General features: G+C 51.7%; 1 protein-coding gene across 3 annotated transcripts in view; it reads right to left on the bottom strand.

Moving 5' to 3' along the window:
• The window catches only part of CFAP221 (cilia and flagella associated protein 221), a 90125-nt gene that overhangs the window by 12523 nt on the left and 52940 nt on the right, over positions 1–24662 (bottom strand). For 2 of the 3 annotated variants that reach the window (XM_051848749.2, XM_002712377.5), the window contains exons 8-19: positions 24187–24346; positions 20692–20812; positions 20497–20608; positions 20194–20302; positions 16727–16814; positions 14259–14348; positions 12999–13097; positions 6734–6839; positions 5843–5973; positions 3829–3909; positions 3181–3288; positions 2959–3093 (exon numbers count right to left, since the gene is read on the bottom strand). In XM_051848749.2, the coding sequence (XP_051704709.2) occupies positions 2959–3093; positions 3181–3288; positions 3829–3909; positions 5843–5973; positions 6734–6839; positions 12999–13097; positions 14259–14348; positions 16727–16814; positions 20194–20302; positions 20497–20608; positions 20692–20812; positions 24187–24346 (1340 nt within the window). The remainder of the gene's footprint in view (positions 1–2958; positions 3094–3180; positions 3289–3828; positions 3910–5842; positions 5974–6733; positions 6840–12998; positions 13098–14258; positions 14349–16726; positions 16815–20193; positions 20303–20496; positions 20609–20691; positions 20813–24186; positions 24347–24662) is intronic. The other variant, XM_070071560.1, reaches the window with a different exon arrangement.

Raw genomic sequence — 24662 nt, 5'->3', positions numbered from 1 at the left:
GGCGCTGGGCCAGGCTGAAGCCAGGAGCCAGACACTAAATTGGGGTCTCTCACATGGGTGGCAGGGACTCAACTACTTGAGCCATCACCTGCTGCCGTCCAGGATACGTTAGCAGGAAGTAGGAACAGGAGCGGAGCTGGGACTTGAACCCAGGTACTCTGATTTGGGATGTGGGTGTCTTAACAGCAGTTTCTTAACTGCTGCTCCAGCTCTAGCATTTGGATAAATGCCATTTGTCAGGTTGAGAAAGGTCCCTTCTGTCCCTCACCGGCTGGGAGAGTTGGTCAGGAACAGATGTCAGAGATAATTTTCCTGTACCTACTAATATGATCCTACTGCTTTTCCTGTTTGGTTTGTTAATATGGGAACGGCATTGTCGGGGGTAGGGGGGGCTTTGAATGCTAACTTTATATGGAGTCTTGGCAGAAGCCTTGGCTTGCTTATGATACATTGTTCTATTATCTATTATGATGGACTTGACTTGTTAATACTTTGTTACAAACTTTTCATCTGTGTTTATGCAGGATACCGGAGTGTCCTTCCTTTTCCGGTCATGTCTGTCTGGCTTTGACAGCAGAGTAATACTGGCTTTGAGAATGTGTTGGGAAGTTGTCTCTCTTCCATTTTCTGGAAGAGTTTGTGTGGTCTTGGTATTATTTCTTCCTTAAATGTTTGGCAGAATTCTCCAGGAAAGTCCTGAAAATTTCTTGGTTGGAAGGTTTTCAACTACAAATTCAATTTCTTTAATAGACAGAGAGCTATTTGGATTATTTATCTCCTCTTGATATTTCAGAATTTGTGCTTTTTATGGACTTGTGCATTTATGCTGGTGAACTTACTGGCATCAAGGTTTTCATAACAGAAATTGTCTTTCGAATTTCTGCAGAATTTGTGGTGCCAACCATCTTTCTCATTCCTAATATTGGCAATCTCTGTCTTTTACCCCATTTTCCCCCTGTTAGGTTAAAGGGTTATCCATTCATTGATCTTCTCAAAGAGCCAGTTTTTTTTCTCTATTGCTTTCTTGCGTTTTTTTTTCTCTCTCTCTTTCTTTCTTTTCTTTTCTTTTTTTTTCTTTTTTTGACAGGCAGAGTAGATAGAGAGAGAGACAGAGAGAAAGGTCTTCTTTTTGCCGTTGGTTCATCCTCCAATGGCCGCCACGGCTGGCGCGCTGCGGCCGGCGCACCGCGCTGATCTGAAGCCAGGAGCCAGGCGCTTCTCCTGGTCTCCGATGCGGGTGCAGGGCCCAAGGACTTGGGCCATCCTCCACTGCACTCCCGGGCCACAGCAGAGAGCTGGACTGGAAGAGGGGCAACCAGGACAGAATACGGCGCCCCTACCGGTACTAGAACCCGGTGTGCCGGCACCTCTAGGTGGAGGATTAGCCTAGTGAGCCGCGGTGCCGGCCAATAATTTTTTTTTTTTTTTGACAGGCAGAGTGGACAGTGAGAGAGAGAGACAGAGAGAAAGGTCTTCCTTTTGCTGTTGGTTCACCCTCCAATGGCCGCCGAGGCCAGCGCGCTGCGGCCGGCACACCGTGCTGATCCGAAGGCAGGAGCCAGGTACTTCTCCTGGTCTCCCATGGGGTGCAGGGCCCAAGCACTTGGGCCATCCTCCACTGCACTCCCTGGCCACAGCAGAGAGCTGGCCTGGAAGAGGGGCAACCGGGACAGAATCCGGCGCCCCGACCGGGACTAGAACCCGGTGTGCCGGCGCCGCAAGGCGGAGGATTAGCCTAGTGAGCCGTGGCGCCGGCTTCTTGCGTTTTCTATTTCACTGGTTTTCAATCTGATCTTTATTATTTCTCTTCTCTGCTTAGCTTGGGTTTCATCTGCTCTCTCTTTCCTCATTTCTAAGAGAGATAGTTTAGGACATTAATCTGAGATGTTTCTTCTTGTCTAATGTAGGCATATGGTGTTTCACGGAGGCACTACAAAAAGTTCATGGAAAATGTAATTAAAATATAACGATAAAAAAACACAAACTTTATTTCTCGACATCAGCTCTGTCCAGTCCAAGACGCTTTTGCAAGTGTTGATATCAGCCACTCACACCATCCCTAAAGAACTGAGGGTCCTGGGAATTTAACATGTTGATGTAGCCTTCTTCTTCTTTTTTTTTTTTTTTAAAGATTTATTAATTTGTTTGAGAAACAGTTAGAGAGAGGGAGGGAGGAGGGAGGGGGTTGGGAGGAAGAGAGAGAGAAAGAGAGAACTGATTCTTCCCAAATGGCTATAATGGCTGAGGTTGGGCCAGGCTGAAGCCAGGAGCCTGGAACTCCATCCTAGGCTCCCATGTGGGTGTCAGGAGCCCAAATTCTTGGACCATCTTCTGCTGCTTTCCCAGGTGCATTCACAGGGAGCTGGATCAGAAGTGGAACAGCCAGAACTTGAAGGGACGCCCATACAGGCTGCTGGCACTGCAGGTGCAGGCTTACCCTTCTGTGCCACAGTGCTGGCCCTGTTGTGTCCTTAACGTCTAAGACTAGAATCTGTTCAACTATATTATAATGGGTTAGGAGGAGTTCATTTTCATGCAGAAAACCAAGTCTCAAATCCATGCATAGATTTTTTTCATAGGAGACGTTTTCCATGAACTTGTTGAAGAACTTATTGTAAATTCATCACAAATTTTGCTTTGCCTTTATTTTCATTCAGTTAAGACCACTTACTCATTTCTCTTTTGACTTCTGCCTTGGTCTATATGTGCATATTATATATAGTTAGAAAAGATCACACAGCTTTTGTCATAAAAGCAAATGTTGAAATTGTTAAGAGACAGAAACATTGGTATCTTCCAAACAATAGATACTGGCAAGCTATTTCCAAGGTGATACAGCGCTTAAAGCCTGCAATTCCAAAGGGAAGGCATGTTCCCAGGGAAGGCTTCTGTTTCTTATAGGGTACCTGACAAAACAGGGGAACATAGCCCACCAGGCTCCGGCCAGGCGCTACTTACAAACACGTAAAGTGGGTCATACTCCACGGACATGGCTAAGGCCTCGGGCGGCTTCATGCTCAGGACTGAGGGCATGCCAGAGGGCGTGGCCACACTGTCCTTCTTGGGAAGGGCTATGATGGTGGTGGCTTCGTCCTGCATGGGGACCAAGAGCAGTGTGTTGATACTGGGGCAGGAAGGCAGCGGCGGGAGCGGGTCTCGGCGCTGGGGGACCCCTCCTACCTCAGCTCCTTGCTTCAGGGGCCGCGGGAGCTTCTGAGACCTGTAGCTTGTGTAAGACTTGTGGACAGAGAACGGCTGGTAGCCTTTAATTTTGTAGAGTTGAGGAACCTGCAGGCCGAAGAAGACACGGGGTGTCTTTGAAAGCCTGGCTTCTACCTCTCAACCATGGCCTTCTGGGAGCTGTCTGGTGGTAAGAGCGCAGCACAGGCCGTGTTGGCAGTGGTGCTGGGCAGATCTCAGTGCCAGCCCTGAGCCCTGTTCCGGGGCCACCCACACATCTGTGTTCATGGCTCCCCTCCCTCACCGGACAGCTTAGCTGGAGAAATACTTTCATTTAAGAAACCAGAAGTGCTCATGGACCTCAAGAAAGGCTGACTCTTGTTCACTTCCCCCTGGGTTTTTCTTGACGAGTCTAAGTGTGTTGCTCAGACAGCTTAATGTGTGTGCAAAATCTGACAGGTGCCCAGAGTAAAGATCCTGGATTCCATAAGCCACAATAGGAAAATAGAGTCGGCTGCACCTCCCACATTCCATACAATAACAGTGCACGCACACACACACACACACAAACATGACAACGCAATCCAAGTTCAAGATTGCTCCCTTCGTAGGAAATCCAAGTAACTAATACTACACAACAAGCCTGACCTGCAAATTGAAGAAGGAGTAACTCTGCTTGATTTGAATATCTGAGGACTTAATTGGGACCGGTCCAAGGCCATCAGGAGCCTACAATGTGCAAGTTGAAAGAAAAATCAAAAGGGGGCAGATGATCAACACAGAGCAAGGACAGTCAGGCACCTGCTCCCATTACGTTTTGAAACATTCAGGGAGCAGTTGTCTGCCAGCCGCCCGCAGGTGGCCTGGAGGCAGCCCCGCCGCCCCACCCGGATGCCCTTTAGTGCATGTGAGTCTTGTTTTTTTTATTTCCTATGGCTGTGAACTTGGCAATGTGTCAGCCAGAGCGCCCCGCAGGCTCAAAGGACTTGGTCCCCCAGCCGCCAGGGGTCCGCTTGTTAGAAAGAGCCCTCTCCAGGGGCTGCACAAGGTCACGGGCCCCTCCCAGGCAGACGGCAGTCAAGGTGCAAATGCTGGCTCTTCTCACGCTGTGCCAGCTTCACAGGGCCCCTGGGCTCAGCGGAGACCTTCGCCGAGATGGGTTGCAGCACTGCTTCTCTCTTGTCCATCCCACCCCCTCTGCTTGCTTCTAGCACCCGTCCCTGGTGTGCTCCCAAGACGCTCCCTGCATGCTAAGCTGCCTCCGACACCCAGGGCACCTGGCATAGCAGGGGCCTTCAATCCACACAGTACCCCACTGAGTGTGAGACATCACCATTTGGTTACTTCGGGGCAAGGTCAGTTCTAAGTTCCCAGCTTCAAAGGTGCTGAATGTAGAAGACCGTGCATCTTAGCAGTCAACACAGAAGTCAACAGCTCCCCCCAGCCCTGACCAGCGGGGGTGTCTCAGCAGTGCTATGTGTCGGCTTCGCCCTCTGCAGAAATACCGAGGCGGCCCCAGTGGCACAGTGGAGAGCTTCGCCCATCACCCCCGGCTCCCTCCTCATTACCGAGTGTCAGACACTTAATCCTGCTGGGAAACCACAGGCTCACTAGTCCCCAGGGTCGGAATATTCTGGATGTCTTTACATAATTTAATTACTGAGAGCAGCAAACACATGCAGTTTCTGAATTCGGGCCCATGATTTCGGAATGGAGTAAACTGACATGCTTCACAAATATGGTAGGACGTGAATGGCAAGTTTATTCTTTGAAGTTAGCAAACTCATTTTGCTTGCAGTCATGGGTGCACTGAGTGATACTTTGGTATTACCGCCTTTTTGGCCTTGTGCCTCAGTTTCCCTATCAGTGAAAGAAGAAACCTTCTTACTGGCTTATTGAAGACTAAATGCGATGATGCAAGGCACTGCCTGCTTTATGGTAAATGCAATGTGAGGGTTCATTATTTTTATTAGCATGCGCCCTAAAGCATAAAAGGATGAGTTGTTACATGGAGAGAGAGAGAGAGAGAGAGAGAGAGAGAGAGAGAGAGAGAGAAGTGGAACTGTGAACCCGATGGGTCAGATAGTCAGATTCTGGGGCGCACTCCTTCCCTCGTAGGTCGTGAGGAGCTCTGAAGATGGTACGGTGTGAGAAGAGTCTGCATTCGCGCCTTGACTGCCTTGTCACTGGGGGCGGGCTGCCTGGGAGGGGCCGTGACTTTGAGGTCCTGTGCAACCTGGAGAGGGCTGTATCTAACAAGGGGACTCTTCCCGGCTGGGGGCCAGGCAGCAGAAAGCCCAGCTGAGCAGAGCCTGTCTGCTACCTGCCAGCGGCCAGCCCAGCCGTCTGGGTTCACCTCTTTGCCCTTCTGTTCTCAGGCCCAGCTGCAGAGTGAGGGATGGGGCTCAGCACTCAGGCTGGCCCAGGCTGGAACGGACCCAGCCCAGGCTGCCAGGGAGCCCTGCGCAGGTGTGCAGCAGGTGCAAGGCAGGTGGAAGAGATGAGCTCTGGCTTCCCACCCTCATAATTCCCTCAGCCAGGACTCTCCTGGGAGTCTCTAGGAGGAGGTGGGCACACTGAGAGGGAGGAAGGGCTTTTCCAACAATCTCCCAACAGCCCCATGCTGGCGCCCAGCCCCGCCCCACAGCCTGGCGGCACCCACCAACTCATTGGAGTCCTGAGCAGGGCTGTAGGCCGGGAAGGCGAAGGGCAGCACCTCGTGTGGTGACACTGAGAACCGGCTGCAGTAATCGTCCTGGCCCAACCCGGGCAGGGACTTGGGGGGAGTCCTGTCTTTGGGAGAAAAACGAAACAGTATTTTAGGAGGCTTGTCAGGGATTTTTATGTAAAAATGCCATCTTTAGTTGCAGGTCTGCCTCATGTCATGTCAAAAACAATATTCGTCTTCACATACACACTGGAGCTTCAAAAGGTTCACGGGAAAATCACATTAAAAATAAGTTTATTGGGGCTGGCGCTGTGGCACAGCGGGTTGGAAGCCCCAGCCTGCAGTGCTAGCATCCGATATGGCACTGATTCACTGGGATTTCTTCCAACAGTGAAGTCAGTGCGAGATGAAAAAGGTGTCCCTATCCCCCTCGCCAGAACCTGTGACAAGGACTTGGCAGGTGTGGCTAGGTCATGGGGAGATGGCTCTGGGTTGTCCAGGTGGGCCCCGTGGGGTCACAGGGTCCCTGTAAGAGACAGGGAGGGGGCACTTGGAGTCAGGAGGGAGATGTGTCTGGGGGCTGAACCTCAGGATTGCAGTGATGTGAGGGAGGGGCCGCCAGCCAAGGAGCACCGGCTGCCTCAGTCCCCCAGCTGCCCGCACCCAGGCAGAGGTCAAGACCTTTGACCTGTAACTGTGAGACAGACGAATGTGTTGGTTTAGGCCACGACCAAGTGGTGATCGGGTCCTGCAGTACTAGGAAGCTGAAGCATGCGATCTGTGAGAATGGTTTACTTCTCCCCTGCTAACTTCCTTATAAAAGACCCCTGTGTCAGGGTCAGGGCTGGTCCCAACCCCGCTGCCCTTCCCAGCCGGCTCTGTTACCTTTGTCTAGGGAAGCTTTTTTATCGCTGAGTTTTCTTATGATGCTCTCCTTGTCCATTTCTCGAACAGCGGTGAGCATGCAAAGCAGTCGTCGCTGAACCATGACCTGCGGGTGCACGGGAGAAGGACTTCCGGTCATGGGCTGGTATAGGCTTAGTTGGACCATCCCTCTTATTCTGTCCCCACCCCTTGGCCCCTACAAAGGGTTGAGACCACCGTTCTAAGAATTCACAAGTCGGCTGGCATGCTGCCTGAGACCCAGCCTCAGAATAATAATAACAATAATAATAATAATAATGAGACCAGGCTGTCATGAGGCCTTGTCTCCGCCCAACTTTGAACCCTGTTTTTCTCCTATTTCCAGAACAGAGTGATCTGTTCTATGCGTGTTCTTCTGGGTCTCTGTAGAGCAGTCCTGTTACCGCTGTGCTATTTTGGGGGTTGATGGACAAGCAACAAGGGCTGTGGACGACGGGCAGTGCCAATGCACACCATTGAGCTTGGCGCTCATGGCGACAGGACCCCAGGTGAGTGCCACAGGTACACAGGGCTGCGGCTGAGGGCCTCATTCGCTATGGGAAGTCACGTCCTTCTCCACGGAACAATGGGTAGGGGCTTAAAAAAAAAGACTTCACGGCAAAATGGAATTCAAACGTTTATTTTGGTGTGCAACCCTTGGAAATCCACATCTCGTTGGTGTTTCATAGCGTGCGTGTTCCATGCCCTCGGTGAAGACGCCATCTGCACTATGAAGCGGCTCCCCTGGGCTCAGTGCTGGGCGGGGCGCTGCACGCACAGAGTGCGGAGCAGACACGCACCCTGCTCACAGCAAGCACCCAAATGAGTAAACAAGGCAGACCGTGTGAAGAAAACAAGGACAGAATAAAGGCACGGGGGCAGGGCACAGCGGGCTAGAACTGCCCACCTCTGCAAGGAGGAAGAGCGAAGGCCTCTCTGAGCGGTGAGCTCCGACCTGGACACTGAGCGGTGAGGCGCCAGGTCGATGATGGAAGGCAGAAGTGAAGGGGGTGTGCTTACGGCAAAGAGGAAGGCGGCGCCCTAGCAGCAGGAAATCTGTGCCTTTTGCCATCAGAAACCTTTGGAGGGTTCCAGACTTCACAAAAGTGTGTGGAAAGTGGGAGTTAAGCTAAGCTTATTTGGTTGCAAAAAATGCTTGAAATCTATGCGTGCTTGCCCGCCCCCATAATACATAAGCATTTTTCATGCGCTTTTGAAGGCCCCTTGTGGGCATGGATTTCAACCGTTTTTTGGCCAAAATAAACTTGTCTTTAATTCTCTCTCTCAGGACATTGTTGGAGTCCCCTCGTGTGGACACACAGGACGGATGGTCCTTGCCGTGGCACGTGAGGAAGGGGTGGGGCCGTCGCTCAGAACCACGCCCATAATTGCTGACACCACTTGCTCCTGGCTGGAGGGTTCACCTGCCCATGGCGACTTCCTGCTGGCGCCTGCTCCCTGTCAACAGCTGTGCCTTCCTCCCTTGGAACGCAGCATTGTGCCACCTCCTTCCACCTTGTTCACCCCTACCCTGGGCATCTTGGGGCTGCCCCGCCCTGCCCATCACCAGACCATGGGGGCAGAACCTCAGGAGGGGCACTGAGGGGTGGTGAGAAGGAAGCCCCAGGTGCAGCGGCCTTGGATGGAGCAGGCTGGGAGGGCTGCTTGAGGCGTAACCTGGACCCCACACCTCCGCTCACTCGCTCGCTCTTCACAACAGCCCGAGCTGACAGCTCCTATTGGTCCCTTTCAGTGTCCAGACAGCCAACTACAGCACGGGGGGCTACGTCACTGCCCAAGAGTGGAAGGGTCGTAAGAAGCCTCCTCAGCACAGAGGGCAGCGTCTGGGGAGCCACACTCGGGCAGGGATGAGAGATCTGCAGGCGGCATGGGGCGGCAGGGGCTTCGAGGAGACCCCCCGAGTGCTACAGCCGACAGGGACGGTTTCCTGGAGGAATGGGAGCCTTGAGCCAGTGCACAGGACAGGTGTGGGCCCAGGGAGCAGAAATGGTGGGAGGGCAGCAGTTGGAGGGTGAGGAGCAGGAACACAGGGTCATGGTAGGAAGCGAGTATGACATGCTTAGGAGACGACAAGGGCTGGGACAACCTACGGGACGGTGGGCAGCTGGGGAGGCAGGGCCAAAGCTGGTCCAGGGGGTCACCCCCTGCCCTTTACTGGCATGTGAGGCCCAGGAGTCTTCATTGGATCTGTCGCTCCCCCTCTTCGTGGAGGAACGACACAGGACCCTGCGCTGTTCTTTTGTCTGCTCAGTCCTCCCCGGGTTTGCTGCTGGTTCTTCCCGGGTTGGCTACCAACCCTTCCACCTCCGTGGAAGGGCGGTTCCCCCTGCCACTTTCCCCACTTCCGCAGGGGAGCGGCACACCGCCGGCTGGCTCTCTCGGGGGCTGCTCAGGTGTTCCTTCAGATAGATGTTCCTGGTGCATGTTGTCTCTCTCCTCCTTTATAGTCCTCTTCCACCAATCCCAACTCTGCTACCCACACACTGAGTGTCGCTCCCCCTCTTCGTGGAGGAACGACACTAAGCCCTGCCTAGGCTTCATATCCGAGTCATGGCACCATTATGTCGCTCCCCCTCTTCGCGGAGGAGCGACACAGGACCCTGCGCTGTTCTTTCGTCTGCTCGGCCCTCCCCGGGTTTGCTGCTGGTTCTTCCCGGGTTGGCTACTATCCCTTCCACCTCCGTGGAAGGGCAGTTCCCCCTGGCCACATTCCCCACTTCCGCAGGGGAGCGGCACACCGCCGGCCGGCTCTCTCGGGGGCTGCACAGGTGTTCCCCTTAGATGTTCCCCTTAGATGTTCCTGGTGCATGCCGTCTCTCTCCTCCTTTATAGTCCTCCTCCGCCAATCCTAACTCGGCTGCCCACACGCCGAGTACGCTGCTCTCCTCCAATCAGGAGTAGGTCCTACAGTTTATTGGTTGAACTGGAGGCAGCTGCGTAGAAGCTGTTTTCTCCTCTCCCAGCACCATATTGTGGGAGAGCAGATGCATAGAATAAGTCTTAATTCCAGTAACAATATAGTCCGAGTTGCTCCCCACAGTGGGAGAGCAGATGCATAGAATAAGTCTTAATTCCAGTAACAGTATAGTCCGAGTTGCTCCCCACAGATCCCCCTTTCTTTTTATTTTTTGGCATTGATACGCGCCTGTCTTCGGTGTCCCGCGGCACACACTCTGCTCTGCTTGCTAGAGTTGCCACAGGTTCTTACAAGTCCTATCAATCAGGCAAACCGAATCCAGGTCCTCTCTTCGCCATGTTGTGAGGAGGTTTTTAGGCGCTGATGCGTGCCTGTGTTCGGTGCCCCGCAGCGCATGCTCTGCTCTGCCCGCAGGGGCTTACAAGCCCTAACAATCAGGCAAACCGAATCCAAGCCTTCTCATTGCCATATTGTGGGGAGGCTTATTGGTGTTGATTCGTGCCTATCTTCGGTGACCTGCAGCTCATACTCTGGTCGAGCTGCTTGCTGGTGCTTACCGCCTTAATCAGGCAGACCGAATCCAAGCTCTCTCATTGCCATGTTGTGGGGTGACTTATTGGTGTTGATAATGTGCCTGTCTTCGGTGACCTGCGGCGCATAAGCTGCTAGCCGCCCGCAGGTGCTCACCACTTCCCTAATCAGGCAGACCGAATCCAAGCTCTCACATTGCAGTGTTGTAGGGAGGCCTCTCTATTTCTCTATTTCTCTATCTCCGGGCATTCCTATTTCTCCCATTTTACTTCTATCTTCCAGCATTCCTATTTCTCTCATTTTACTTCTAAACTTCTGTTTCTCTTATCCCCGCGGTTTCCCGGCGCCCGCCCGAGGCTGCTTCTCGGCACCTCGCCCCGCGGCAGCTTCACGGCTCTGCGCGGCTTCCCGGCGCCTCGCCCCGCCGGCGCCCGCCCCGCGGCGGCTTCACAGCTCTGCGCGGCTTCCCGGCGCCTCGCCCCGCCGGCGCCCGCCCCGCGGTGGCTTCCCGGCTTTGCGCCGCTTCAGCCCGCGCTTCTCTCATCTGCGCGGCTCGGCTTCGCGCGCACGCTCCGCGGTCTCCACGCACTTCGCGCCCGCACCACGGCCTCGCGCCAGCCCCGCGTTCCCTATTTATTCACGCCCCGTGCTCTCTCTGCACGCGGCGGCTTCCGCGAATGTTTCCGCCACCACCGGCATTCAGTCCAAGTTCCCCGGACTAACCTGGCGAATTTCAACCTGGCGGCCCACGTCTCTGCCTCTGGTTCCAGATCTTCGCCTCTTGCTCCCCGGGGTGACTTGAAGAATTCCAAGGTGGCTTATGTCTCCGCCTTGGCCTGCACTCGCGGCTTCATCCTCCCTAACATTTTTCTCTACCCGGTATGTTTCCTTAAGTTTTCTTCCAACAATATTCCTCTCATTTCTCCTGGCTTCTCCCCACAGTCGGTATCCAAGTCTAAGTTTCTTATAGGTTTCACTTTCACTTTCAACCTGCAGTCCGTATCTAAGTCTAAGTTTCTTCTTGCTTTCACTTTAAATCCTAACTTCTTTCCCACAGTCCGTATCCGAGTCCAAGCCTCCTCCAGGTTTCACTTTCGCTTTCAATCTCCTAGCTTCCCCGCCATAGTCCGCATCCGAGTCTATGAAAGCTTTCACTTTCGCTTTCAATCCTAACTTCTTTCCCACAGTCCATATCCAAGTCTATGCCTAGGCTTTCAATAGCTTCTTCCGGCACCTTTCTCGTCCGGCTTTTCCCTAGGCTGTTTGCTAGTCTCTCTCTCCGGTATTTTCCCATTTCTTTCCTCCTAAGTTTCCTATCCGTCCTAGGTTTCCTATCCAAGCTAGGTTTCCTATCCGAGTCACGGCACCATTATGTCGCTCCCCCTCTTCGTGGAGGAACGACACTGAACCCTGCGCTGTTCTTTCGTCTGCTCGGCCCTCCCCGGGTTTGCTGCTGGTTCTTCCCGGGTTGGCTACTATCCCTTCCACCTCCGTGGAAGGGCAGTTCCCCCTGGCCACATTCCCCACTTCCGCAGGGGAGCGGCACACCGCCGGCCGGCTCTCTCGGGGGCTGCACAGGTGTTCCCCTTAGATGTTCCCCTTAGATGTTCCTGGTGCATGCCGTCTCTCTCCTCCTTTATAGTCCTCCTCCGCCAATCCTAACTCGGCTGCCCACACGCCGAGTACGCTGCTCTCCTCCAATCAGGAGTAGGTCCTACAGTTTATTGGTTGAACTGGAGGCAGCTGCGTAGAAGCTGTTTTCTCCTCTCCCAGCGCCATATTGTGGGAGAGCAGATGCATAGAATAAGTCTTAATTCCAGTAACAATATAGTCCGAGTTGCTCCCCACAGTGGGAGAGCAGATGCATAGAATAAGTCTTAATTCCAGTAACAGTATAGTCCGAGTTGCTCCCCACACTGAGTACGCTGCTCTCCTCCAATCAGGAGCAGGTCTTACAGTTTGTCAAGTTGGTGAGAGGCAGCTGGGTAGAAGCTGTTTCCTCCTCTCCCAGCGCCATATTGTGGGAGAGCAGATGCATAGAATAAGTCTTAATTCCAGTAACTTAGTCTAGTCTGAGTTGCTCCCCACAGGATCCTGTGGACACCAGGGCTGGGATGGTATGGGCAGCAAAGCAGGGGGGCAGCGCCTCCAAGGATGGAGACGCAAGCCCCCAGGAAGCCTCAGCTTCTGTCTCTGGAAAGAACTGAGCAAAATCCCCTGGCCCAGGAGGGACCCTGTGACCCAGCAATCCCGCTCCTCGGCGCACACTCCCAAGGGAATTGCAAACTTGGATACCAGCACTGACAGCCAAAAGATGCAAGTGGATGCCAAGTGATGAGTAGATAAAGCCAACGTAACACATCCAACAACGGAATCTCAGCCGGCCATCAGAAGGAACAGGGGGCGCATCCAGGCTGCCATGCGGGTGGACTGGGAGAATTTGTGACGTGAAAGAAGACGGGTGTTGCATGATCGCATTTTATATGAAATTCCCGGAATAGGCAAACCCTCAGACACACCACGTGGAGCGGTGGCTGCCGGGGTCTCGGGGGAAGAGGGAACGAGGAGTGACCACTGATGGGAACTGAGTTTCCTCGTGAGGGGTGATGGTGGCACCGCTCCGTGAAGACCCTGAAAATGACCGGACTGTACGTGTCACAAGGGCGTGTTGTGTGAACTGTTTCTCAACAAAGACGTTGTTTCAAATACCCTGGTTATCTGATTTGCTTGTGCTGATAACTAGAGAAATCCAGACTTCGGCCTGCAGTGGAGACTCACCTTGCGTGCTGCCTGTTGAAAGCGTCTCTGAGCCCGGAACCTGTTGGCCCAAGTATTATTGATGAGTGGATCGAAATTGGGATGGAATTCCTTGGCCTTCTGTGGATACAAAATACAGGCACATCACGCACTGAAATGTTAACCTCTGGCATCACCGTTTAATAAAGACCCGTTATGCTTTCATCCCTAATGAAGCCAGCATTTATTTGTTCTGCTGTTTAGTGAGTACTTACTAAGCACTTTAAGTGTACCTGGCTTTATGAGGCATGTTTCTTGAGTTGGGGAACAGAAGTGAGAGATGCCAGTTTTGGGGTGGTGCTGTGGCGTAGAAGGTTAAGCCTCTGCCTGCAGTGTCAGTATCCCATAGGCTTTCCCTGCTAATGCACTTGGGAAAGCAGCAGAAGATGGCCCAAGTGCACGAGCCCCTGCACCCACGTGGGAGACCTGGATGAAGCTCCTGGCTCCTGGCTGTTGCAGCCATGTGGATGGAATCTCCCCCCGCCCCCCATCTCTCTCTTTCAAATAAATAAATGTTTAGGGGAGATGGGCAGATGGAGTGGGGAAGCTGCCCCAAGTTGCAGGCTCTGTGGGATGTTGGGCATTGGCAGGGCATGAAGAAGCAGGGGTCGGAAATGAGGCGGGCTCACGGCGGCTCGCGCAGGGGGCGAAGGGGAAGGGAAAAGGAGACCAAGGGGGAGGATGCAGAGCGCGAGAAAGGAGGTGGCAGGGCCGGCGCTGTGCTGTGGTGAGCTAAGCCTCTGCCTGTGGCACTGGCATCCCATATGGGTGCTGGTTGGTGTCCCAGCTGTTCCGCTTCCCATCTAGCTCTCTGCTATGGCCTGGGAGAGGACCAGAGGATGGTCCAAGTGCTTGGGCCCCTGCACCCACATGGGAGACCTGGAAGAAGCTCCTGGCTCCTGGCTTTGGATGGGCCCATCTGGGGAGTGAACCAGTGTATGGAAGACCTCTCTCTCTCTCTCTCTCTCTAACTCTACTTCTCAAATAAAATCTTTAAAAAAAAAAAAAAAGAAAAAAGAAAGGAGGATCCAGTGAATGAGACATTCTCAATTTCCAGAGGCACACTGTGAGTTTCAAATATACAATAAAAAACAAACAAAACCATTCTGAAAATGTAAGCATATTGCAAACTATTGGTTATCTCTTGGCAAAAAGATTTCTATAAACATTTTTTAGCATTAGAAAAATAAGCACTGAAAGAGCTGCCAATAACGGGATTCCCAACAAAGCCAAGTCACCCACCTCTTGTAGATTGTGCACCACCCGTTTCAGGCTCACTTCCGTCTTGAGTCGCTGGAATTCCTCTTCCAAAATGGGATCTCCTCTATCTAGCTGAGGTTTCAAATCATCAAAAGCATTAGAGTTGAATACAAAGGCATCGAACTTTCTCTCTGGAACTGGTAGAGAGCCGCGGAGCAGGTGCGCAAGCTGCTGACAGGGTTCCGGCCGTGAGCTGTGCACGTAGGCAGTGCAGTAGGCATACAGGTAGCCCAGCAAGCTCAGGCGATGCTCAGCGCGCTGCCTGCTTACACGCAGGGCCTTGCGTGGCAGCACCGACCCCACATCCGCTTTTTCTAACTAGAGGACAGAGTGCATGGAAACCATTTTCAAGGCATTTAAAATCCACAGACAGGATTTTAGGGTGTCAAGAAACTACGGCAGTCTAAAGAGATGGATTCCATTGGGAAGGAATTTAATGTCCCCGGGGAAGCTCCGCCCAGGGTTGGTCATCTGAGCATCAGGTGGCGACTCTTCCCCACCTCCTGGAGAGGCTGCAGGGTCTTTGGGGCCTGGAAGGCGATCTGTCCCTTCCCTGGAGAAAGTGTCCCCAGTGCCCTCCCTCCCCAACCGATGGCCCCCGGGGTTCCCTTCCCTGTTCCCAGCAGCCACTGAGAAGCTGTTCCGGATTTAACATTGTCGGCTGAATCCCTTCTGTAAAAAGCGCGTCATTTTCAAGGCTTCGAAAGGTTTGTGCAACAAAAATGGAATTAAAAGATCAGTGTATTTTGCTGCATTTTTGAAACCCAGGCGCAGTTCTTTCATAAAACTGCATCTTCTGTGCACTTCTGGTAGACCCCTGGTCTGCAAGGATTTCCCAATGTGGGGCAGCAAAATGAACTAAGTTCCTCGCATATTCCGAGGGCTGTCTTCCTGTAGCAGGGACCGCTCTTTCCCTCTGTCCCCAGCTCCGTCTCTCAGCTTCCAGCCCTGGGCCTCATGCCTTCCGGGTGCTCCTTGCTACTGCGCCACCTGCTCGGACTCAGCCGCCAGAGGAAATCCCCTGGACACACAGAGGAGGGCCCCTGCAACCTGTGACTGCCCCTGTCATCCAAGTGCTGCTACCACAGCCCCCTCCCCCTCCCCGCCCCCCGCTCACGTGGATCTGGTCCCGGGCATGTGCACGGCCACTCCACCTTTCAGAAAGTTAGGAAATAGCATTCTGTGGTGGGACGGACAGACAGTTCTTGATACTCTGGTCTCAGGTAGCCTGTAAGGAATCTGAGCCGGCTAAATCTAAGCAGCAACCTGACATCTGCCTTTTCCTAACGCAACATTGCTAACATAATGACCTCACATTCTTTGGTTTGACTTACGGAAGACAAAGAAAAAAAGGAGATTGATTTATTCAAGTTTCTGGTTTGGGCTAGAAGGAAGAGAACTGTATCCCACGTGCGAAACACTCCTCTCTGAGGATTCCGCTTCCATCCAGTGCCCCCTACGCACACAGCTCCTAATGAAGCCGAGAGACCTGTGGGATGGGCTGAAATGTGTCTGCCCCCAGCCCAGGGCATTCAAACGTGGAAGCCCCACACCCCAGTACCCATCTCGGAGTGGAGACAGGATCTTTACAACGGTGATCAAGTTAATAAGACAGTGTTCCAGTGGGTTCTAATCCCGTATGACAGCTGTCCTGAGCCTAACAGGAAATTTGGATTCCGAGACACATACACACACACACACACACACACGCAAGAAGGCGGTTATCTGGAAGCCAAGAGTCCAGCCTTGGAAGAAACCAACACTGCCCACCACCCGCTGACCTCTGAAATTGCGAGATTACTAAGTGCGAGCTGTTTAAGCCTCCTGGCCGGGGGCGTTTGCTGCAGCAGCCCGTGCTGACTCCAGTGTGATGATTCTGCACATCGTTGTCCAAACGCCCAAGACGCTGAGTGCTGGTGCTGTCCTAGCTCTTCAGCTCCTACATGTCTCGTGTTTCATCTTCTATGGACTTGGCCCTGGTGCCCTCTGCCCTCGCCCTGCCCGGAAACATCCAACAGCCCTCAAGCCAGGCCAGGCCATGGGGTTGCTCAGTGCCACAGTTCCCAGCCCCGAGCCTGCGGGTGCTGCCGTGGTGTCCCGGGGCCAGCCCCTAGCAGTGTCTCTGACGCGGGACCGGGGACCGGGGCTCCCATCAGCAGACAGTGGGGCAGCAGCACAGCCATTCCAGAATCCCAGCGGGAATCTGAGCCACTCTCTGGGCGTGAATGCTCTCTTCCTCTTTACGACTTTTCCCGATCACATCAGGGGCTCCTCGCTGGCTTCTGGGTCCTCAGGATGCCGAGTGAGTGCAGGTCCCAGCCTTGACTTGTGGGTGGCGACTGCAATTATCATCTGCCGCCTCCTCTCCCAACTTACCTCCAAGCTTTCTCCCTCCCGATCTGGCATTTCGCCTATTTTAAATATTTAGATAAGTAGGTGGCAATTCTTACCTTATATTTGTTGTACGCTCTCTGCCGCTCCTCAGTAAGCTCTTTTCTAATTTTAAAAGACATATGATCTTTGCCAAGGTGTACCTGCCTGGGGAGAAAAAAGGAAAAAGCGACTTTCAGAAGCCACGGGAATACCACCGTTCACTGTGCCTCCACAACCAAAGAGGGACGCTGAGATGAGAGGGGACTTCCAAAAGCTCATGGAAAAATGGAATGAACAGCTACACTTAATTTGCTGCAAACAGTTTTGAAATTCATGTACTGTTTTTTCCCATAATACTCATTTTCCAGGAACTCTTTGAAGACTCTTCCTGTTGGAGGAAATACGATGAGGGAGAGAAATTGTGGCGACTTCAGCGACATACCTAAGACGGGCCATGTGCCCCACAAGACGAAGCTTAACTTCCAGGGGTACACACAAAAATTTTTAAAGATTTATTTATTTATTTGAAAGTCAGAGTTACACAGAGAGAGGAGAGGCAGAGAGAGAGGTCTCCCATCCGCTGGTTCACTTCCCAGTTGGTATCTGGAGCCAGGAGCCAGGAGCTTCTTCCAGGTCTCCCACGTGGGCGCAGGGGCCCAAGACTTGGGCCATCTTCTACTGCTTTCCCAGGCCATAGCAGAGAGCTGGATCAGGAGTGGAGTAGCCGGGACTCAAACTGGCGCACATATGGGATGCTGGCACCGTAGGCAGTAGCTTTTTACACGCTACGCCACAGCACCGGCCCTGCCAAAATGTTTACGAACAAAAATATCTGGACGCACAGCACCATTGGACATTATGGAAAAGCACAGCAAATAAACGTCACACCTACTAGGTAGGCTGTGATGATGAGGACAGTAACAGAGACGAAGAGGCACTGGTGAGGATGTGGAGAAATGAAAACCCCCACATATGCTACTGCTAGGCAGGTAAAACGGTGCAGCCACCAGGAAAGACAATCTAATGGCTCCTGCAAAAGTCAGAGTTTTCGCATGGCCCAGTGATCCCACTTCTATACGTAAACCCGAGAGAACTGAAAAGACAGGGTCCACCAAAACCTGTCTCCACATGTTCACAGCAGCATTGCTCACAGAAGCCAAACAAGTGGATTCCACCCAACGTCCATCAGCTGATGGGTGAATAAACCAAATGTGGTCCATCCCCACACTGGAAACTATTCAGGAACGGAGGACAGCTGGCCCTCGGCACCCACTGGGGACTGGTTCGAGGACCCCCTGATACACCGAAATCCAAGGCCGCTCAAGCACCCCAGTTGCAGGCAACCCCTGCACGTCTTCCTGCATATGTTCAATCATCTCTACTGGCTTACCAGGCCTCAGCCAACATACCTGCCACATGAGCAGCCGTGAGACTGCACTATTTAGGGCAGAGTTTCTAGAACAAGTCCGATAGGGTGGATGGAATCTCTTTTTCTTGAGTGTTTTCTGGTTATATCTATTATCGCAGCTGAGAAACCCCTGGGTGTGGAGGGCTGACTGGACTAGGATTAGGATATTCATGGAAAATGGACTCAAAAGTTAAGTTTCTTCTGTTAAGAAGGATCTTAAGATCTGTGCACAGTTTTTTCGTAAGATGTCCTGTGGAGCTTGCGAAGGCCCCTTGTCCACGCTATGACGTGGATGCGTGTAAACACGTTACGTGAAAGAGGTCAGCCACGGAGACCGTGCATCACACACTTCCCTTCTTATGACACATCTGGAATAGGCGAATCCATGGCGAAAGCAAGGACACGCGTGGTTTCCGGGGCCTCTGGGGAGCAGGGAACAGTGGGTGACTGTGTGTGGGTCTGAGGTTTCTTTGCAATGAGGATGGTGTTCTGGAATTTGGAGGTGGTGAGAGTTGTACACACTCTGAACACACCAAAAACTCTGCACTACACACTTTAAGCTGGCTAAAACAGTGAATTTTAACAGAATCTTAAAAAGAATCTGCTATGAATGTATCCCTCATGGAAACCAGCTCATGTCCCAAATAAACAGTAGTTGTGACATTAAAAGTGGGCAGTGTGTGTGTCCGGAGAACTGCTTTAGATGACAGGAGACTCAAGAGACAAAAAAACCAAGTACAAACTGCAGGATACTTCATCAGACCCTGGTCCCTGGGTCTTAGCAAACCAAAAACCTCAGGGTACAAAACACATTCTCGCACACCTGGGTAAATTTGCGTGTTGACTGGCTCAGTGTGACATCTCGTGGCAGTGAGGACAGTAACACCAGACAATGTCCTTGTCCTTAAGAGCTACATGCTTAAGTGCTTGGGGGCGAAGCTTCCTGACATCCCCGGCTTGCCTCAAGGGGCTCAGGAAGGGAAGATGCGGGTGTACATGTGTGTGCATGTATGTGTATATCCATGTGTATATGGGTGTATGTATTTGTGTGTGTGTGTTTGCCCATGTGTATATATGTGTATTTGTGCATGCATGCATGTGTATGCATGTGTGTGTGTGTGTGTTTCCTGAGTAAGCAGAAGCACCTGGGGCCTAGTGTTAACTAGGTCCACTGTATAAGGGAGTTATTGCAGGTTTAAAATCTTTCAACATGAAAAGGAAAGGTACTCAGTGAACACCACCACGTTCAAAATGGGATTTAGGAGGTGATTCCGAGCACGTTACAAAGAGAATGCAGGAAGGACACCCGAGTTACCAGGGGGTCACTGTGGAGTGGTGACATCACAGAGCTGTCTGTCCTCCCGCTCTGTGCTTGAAAAGCTATCTTCTCGGGTTTCCTGCAATGGCAATGGATCAGTTTTTCATGAAGGCAAAGGCAATTCTAGAATCTTCAGTTCCTTGCATGATTTCTCACTTACCAGAGGCCAGACCAGGAACACACAGAGGTGAGTTGACGTGGAAGGGTTCTGTGCAACAAACACAGCCTGTCTCCCCAGTGGCACAGGGCAGCACGAGGTGACCCTGCTTGGGAGCCCTCCAAGATGAGGCCGGGCCGTACCCTGGTGTGCCTACGAAGTGTGGACATAGGGCCACGGAGCAGGTGGCTGCCAGGGACACTCTCCACAAGCATATGTTTTGCAGCTCAGCAGGGGGCTGCACACACGGCTACGCCTGCTATGTCTTGGCTAAGAATGAAATTATGCAAAGGGTTCCATGTTGATCCCAGAAGCATGTTTGAGTTTGAAAACCTTCGCTGGGAGGCCTCTGGGGCCTACAGAACAGGCCATGGAGGCTCACGGTGGGGTGAGAGGGGCAGGGGTGTGTGAACCTCTCAGATCTGCCCGGCGTCAGGCACATCAGTGGCAAGCAGAACGCAGGGGCCCGGGTCGCCCATGACTCACTCGGGTTCTGCACTGTCTGGCCGCGCTTAGGAAAGGGTACGGCTCGGTCACACTTGCTTATTCCTATTAGGAACCTCATTCTGAAACAGAAATCCGATTCTCCCAAGGGCCTAAGTTATCACATTGCATTAAGAACAGCCGCCCTGTGTCTCGCCGCTGACCGCTTCAAACTTACCACTTCAGGTGGTTTTCCATCTCTTCGTAAGTGTCCTGTCTCACTTTCTGCTCGAAGAGTGCCTCCTTCATCTGTCTGGTTTTTGAAATATCAGTACCTTGGTCCAGAACTGAAAACAGGAGCAAACCGTGATTATACCCAGTAATCCAATCAGAGTCGCCGGCTGAGAGAAAAACGCATTTCTCACGGCAGAGCACATCTGCCATCTAAATGAGTTTTGTGGGACGTAAACAGTAAACACGACAGCAGTCGTCTTTCACGTCCTGCCCAGGGCTGGTCTGAGGTCTGTGGCGGCTCGGTTACCTTCTCTTAATTCTTTGATCTTCAGCTTCCCTGGTTCCTGGTTTAATACAGTTGCCACCGCAAAAGGATTTGACAAATCTACTGGAAATCTCAAGTTCTGGTACTCGATTTCCTGGGAGAGAAATGAGCAGGGGGGTTTCGTTAGCTTGCTGCTCTGTCGTTCCGAGTGGCACGTGGGGGACGCTGCCCCTTTACCTTGATCTTCTGAGGCTGCTTCTTTGCGGGGAGGCGACAAAAATGTCTGTGCATGTTGGCTTTTTCTGGAGGAGCGTTCACCCTCTTGGAAAGGGTATTCAATCTTTCAAACTCTTCCAATCTATAGTTTAAAACAGATATTAAATTAGTAGGCAAGCCAATAATTCAAGGTTCCTATATTTTTAAGATTTATTTTATTTATTTGAAAGACAGAGTTATAGGGAGAAGTAGAGACAGAGAGAGCAAGGTCTTCCATCCGCTGGTTCACTCCTCAAATGGCTGCAATAGCCAGAGCTGGGGTGATCCAAAGCCAGGAACCAGGAGCTAGGAGCTTCTTCCAGGTCTCCCACATGGATGCAGGGGTCCAAGCACTTGGGCCATCCTCTACTGCTTTCCCAGGCACATTAGCAGGGAGTTGGGTGGGAAGCGGAGCAGCCTAGACTCAAAGTGGCACCCATATGGGATGCCCGCACTGTGGGTTGAGGCTTTAACCTGCTGTGCCACAGTGCCGGCCCCAAGATTCCTATTTTTATGTTCTTTCTGATCATCTCATGATTTTCAGTGCGTTTTTATATCTACACTGAAAATAAATCTGTGTGTCATAACAGTATCTACTAAAATAAATACAGCATCATATTTTATAGTATATTCAAGTATAGTAATATATATATAGGTATATATATATAGAGACCAATAGTTGCTCTTCCTTGCATTCTTAAAGAACATAATGAGTGATACACTGAAAAATTCTCAACCAGGAGAGCATTGCTAGCTCGTTGGTTTTCAATGGCTAAATTTACTACATTTAACAAACATAAATGATGTTCTTTCTAGTCAAAGAGTGATTGAGGGCAGTAGGCTAAGCCACACCTGCAATGCTGGCATCTCATTTGAGAGCACCAGCTCTGCTTCAGATCCAGCTCCCTGCTAATGCACCTGGGAAAGCATGGGAAGATGGCTCAAGTGCTTGGATCCCTTGCTACCCATGTGGGAGAGCTATATGTGGTTCCTGGTTCCTGGCTTTGGTCTGGCCCAGCCCCAACCATTGCAGCCATTTGGGGAGTGAACCAGCAGATGGAAGACCTCTTTCTCTCTGTCTCTCTCTCTGGTTCTGCCTTCAAATAAATAAATCTTTTTAAAAAATGATTATGCCAACTGCTTGCAGCAAGCTCTTTCGAAAACAAATCTACACCAGGGTCTGGAATCTTCTCTGTAACTGAAAACTGCCTGGACATGGGGAGGTAGAGACCGTGCAGCTAAAAGCTGGCGGAAGCTATCCGGGTTATCTGACTGAGATGTAGTACGGCCGTGGCATATTCAGCACTGCTACCTATGAAGCACTGTATTAAGAAACAGTGAGGGCACGCTCGTTCTACACGGTGCTCCCTTGTTTTCTAGGATGTTTCAGGAAAAACGTAAGAACACAGCAATGTCTTTGCTGTGTGACAGTCAACTTGCATTTGCTGAGCACCTGCTGGACGGGCCCAGATGCGTGAGCTGCAACATGTGCTAGCAATCGCAAAGTTAGCAAAGTTACCAGCCAGCTATGTATGAGCACGCATAGAGGCCCATGGCATGGGACAACCCAGCCTCTGGTGAGATCCACTGGCTGACTGCTCTCATGTGCAAGACCTGGGCACCTAGCTACCCTCTAATTTTTTTTTTTAATTTGAATAGCAGAGTAGAGAGAGACACACACACAGAGATTTTGGGAGATCTTCTGTCTGCTGGTTCACTCTCCTGGCTCTCAAGGCTGAGCCAGGCTGAAGGCGGGGGCTCTATCCTGGTCTCTCATGCTGGGGAGCAGGGACTCAAGTACTTGAGCCATCGTCTGCTGCTTTCCAGGCGCATTAGCAGTAAGCTGGACTGGAAGCAGAGTAGCAGGACTTGAACCGGCACTCTGATGTGGGGTGCAGCATCTCAAGTGATGGCCTAACCTGCTGTGCCACATGTCCACCCCCACTATCCATTTCTTATCAGAGCCTTTGTATCTTTGCTGTAAATATTAGAGAACAAAAAATTCTCGGAGACGAGGTGCTAGAAACGTCTCCTGAAGAACACGAATGGTTTTTGTGGGGAATGGAAATGAAGAAGTCTAAGAAAATTGTAAACTGGGGCCAGTGCTGTGGCACAGTGGGTTAAAAGCCCTGGCCTGCAGTGCTGGCACCCCACATGGGTGTCTGTTAGAGTCCCAGCTGCTCTACTCCCGATCCAGTTCTCTGCTATTGCATGGGGATGCAGTAGAGGATGGTCCAAGTCCTTGGGCCCCTGCACCCATGTTGAAGACTCGGAAGAAGCTGCTGGCTCCTAGCTTCAGATTGGTGCAGCTCTGGCTGTTGATGCCATTTGGGGAGTGAACCAGTGGATGGAAGACATCTCTCTCTCTCTCTCTCTCTCTCTGTCTCTCTCTCTCTCTCTGCCTCTCCTCTCTCTATGTGTGACTCCAACTTTCAAATAAATAAATAAATCTTTAAAAAAAAAAAGTGTAAACCAAAGCCTTACACATGGAGTTTGGCAGTGCCAAATTTAGAGCAGGAGTCAGTCTCTCACAAAGAGAGCAATGGAAACAACACTTCAGAAAGCCCTTCCTTTGTGGTGGAATTCAAATATGTTATCATAATATTTGTAGTTTGGTAAGACTTGCAGGTCTTGAGACATATTTTCTCAAAGGGGCAAGAGGGCAGTAAAGAAGACACTGGGGGTGGGGGGCAGCGCTGTGGCACAGTGGGTTAAAGCCCTGGCCTGAAGTGCCGGCATCCCATATGGGTGCCAGTTCTAGTCCCAGCTGCTCCTCTTCTAATCCAGCTCTTTGCTAATGCACCTGGGAAAGCAGTAGAAGATGGCCCAAGTCCTTGGGCCCCTGAACCCATGTGGGAGACCCAGAAGCAGCTCCTGGCTCCTGGCTTTGGATCGGCGCAGCTCCAGCCATTGTGGCCATCTGGGGAGTGAACCAGAGGTTAGAAGACCTCTCTTTCCCTTTCTCTCTCTCTCTCTGTTTGTGTGTGTGTGTGTGTGTATGTAACTCTGACTTTCAAATAAATAAATAAATCTTAAAAAAAAAAAAAAAAAAAAAGAAGGCACTGGGACAGAGATAGTGATCTTCCATATGTTGGTTCCCTCCCCAGCTGCCCTCAATTAGCTGGGGCTGGGCCAAGCCAAAGCCAGGAGCCTGGAACTCAATCTGGGTCTCACATGTGAGGCAGGGACCCAGATGCGTGAACCCTCACCTGTTGCCTCCCAGGGTCTGCAATAACTGGAAGCTGCAATTGGAAGCAGAGCTGGGACTGAAAGCCAGGCACTCTGATTTGGGGATGTGAACATCTCAGCCAGTGCCCTAACCACTGCACCAAACATCTACCCCTTAAATAACTTTCTGCTGGGGTTCTACATTACCAGGCAGAGAGAGAGAGAGAGAGAGAGAGAGAGAATGGAAGAAAGACTCGGATGTTTGAAAACGTGTTCCGGATAAACGAGGCCATTCCAAGGGAGGCATACGGCAAAGCCATGTTGGGATAGCAGGTTCCGGTGAAGACACACTGGTACGGCTGAGAGTTGAACTGTGAAATCCACAGCTGCATTTTCACTTGGGCGGTCCCATACTGGAAGGGTGTGAACTTGACTGTCACATTCATCTTCCCATTAGCCGGAATTATTCCTGGGAGGGGAGAAACGAGAAAACAGGATACTCTCTCTTCTAGCCACCCTGGTCCAAGAGGCTGTCAGCTGCACAGACGCAGGCTTCCCACTGCAAGCAGGGGTCCTTCTGCCATTCTCACCCAGGCTTTCATCAAACACACCTGAATCAACCTCCTGCGGGTTCACACCCATCTTGGTTATCAGCTACTACACTAACCCTTTAGAATAATTCTTTGGTTGTGTCAGGTGCATAAATATGCACACATCGATCTGTATTAGCAATTCAGGGAGGAAGTCCCAGAACCACGACCTGTAAGCCACGATTACCAGATGTC

This window comes from Oryctolagus cuniculus, chromosome 3 (genome assembly GCF_964237555.1).
Source record: "Oryctolagus cuniculus chromosome 3, mOryCun1.1, whole genome shotgun sequence".
NCBI lineage: Eukaryota > Metazoa > Chordata > Mammalia > Lagomorpha > Leporidae > Oryctolagus > Oryctolagus cuniculus.
The sequence above is the reverse complement of the archived record's forward strand: the minus strand, read 5'-3'. Positions and strand labels throughout refer to the sequence as shown.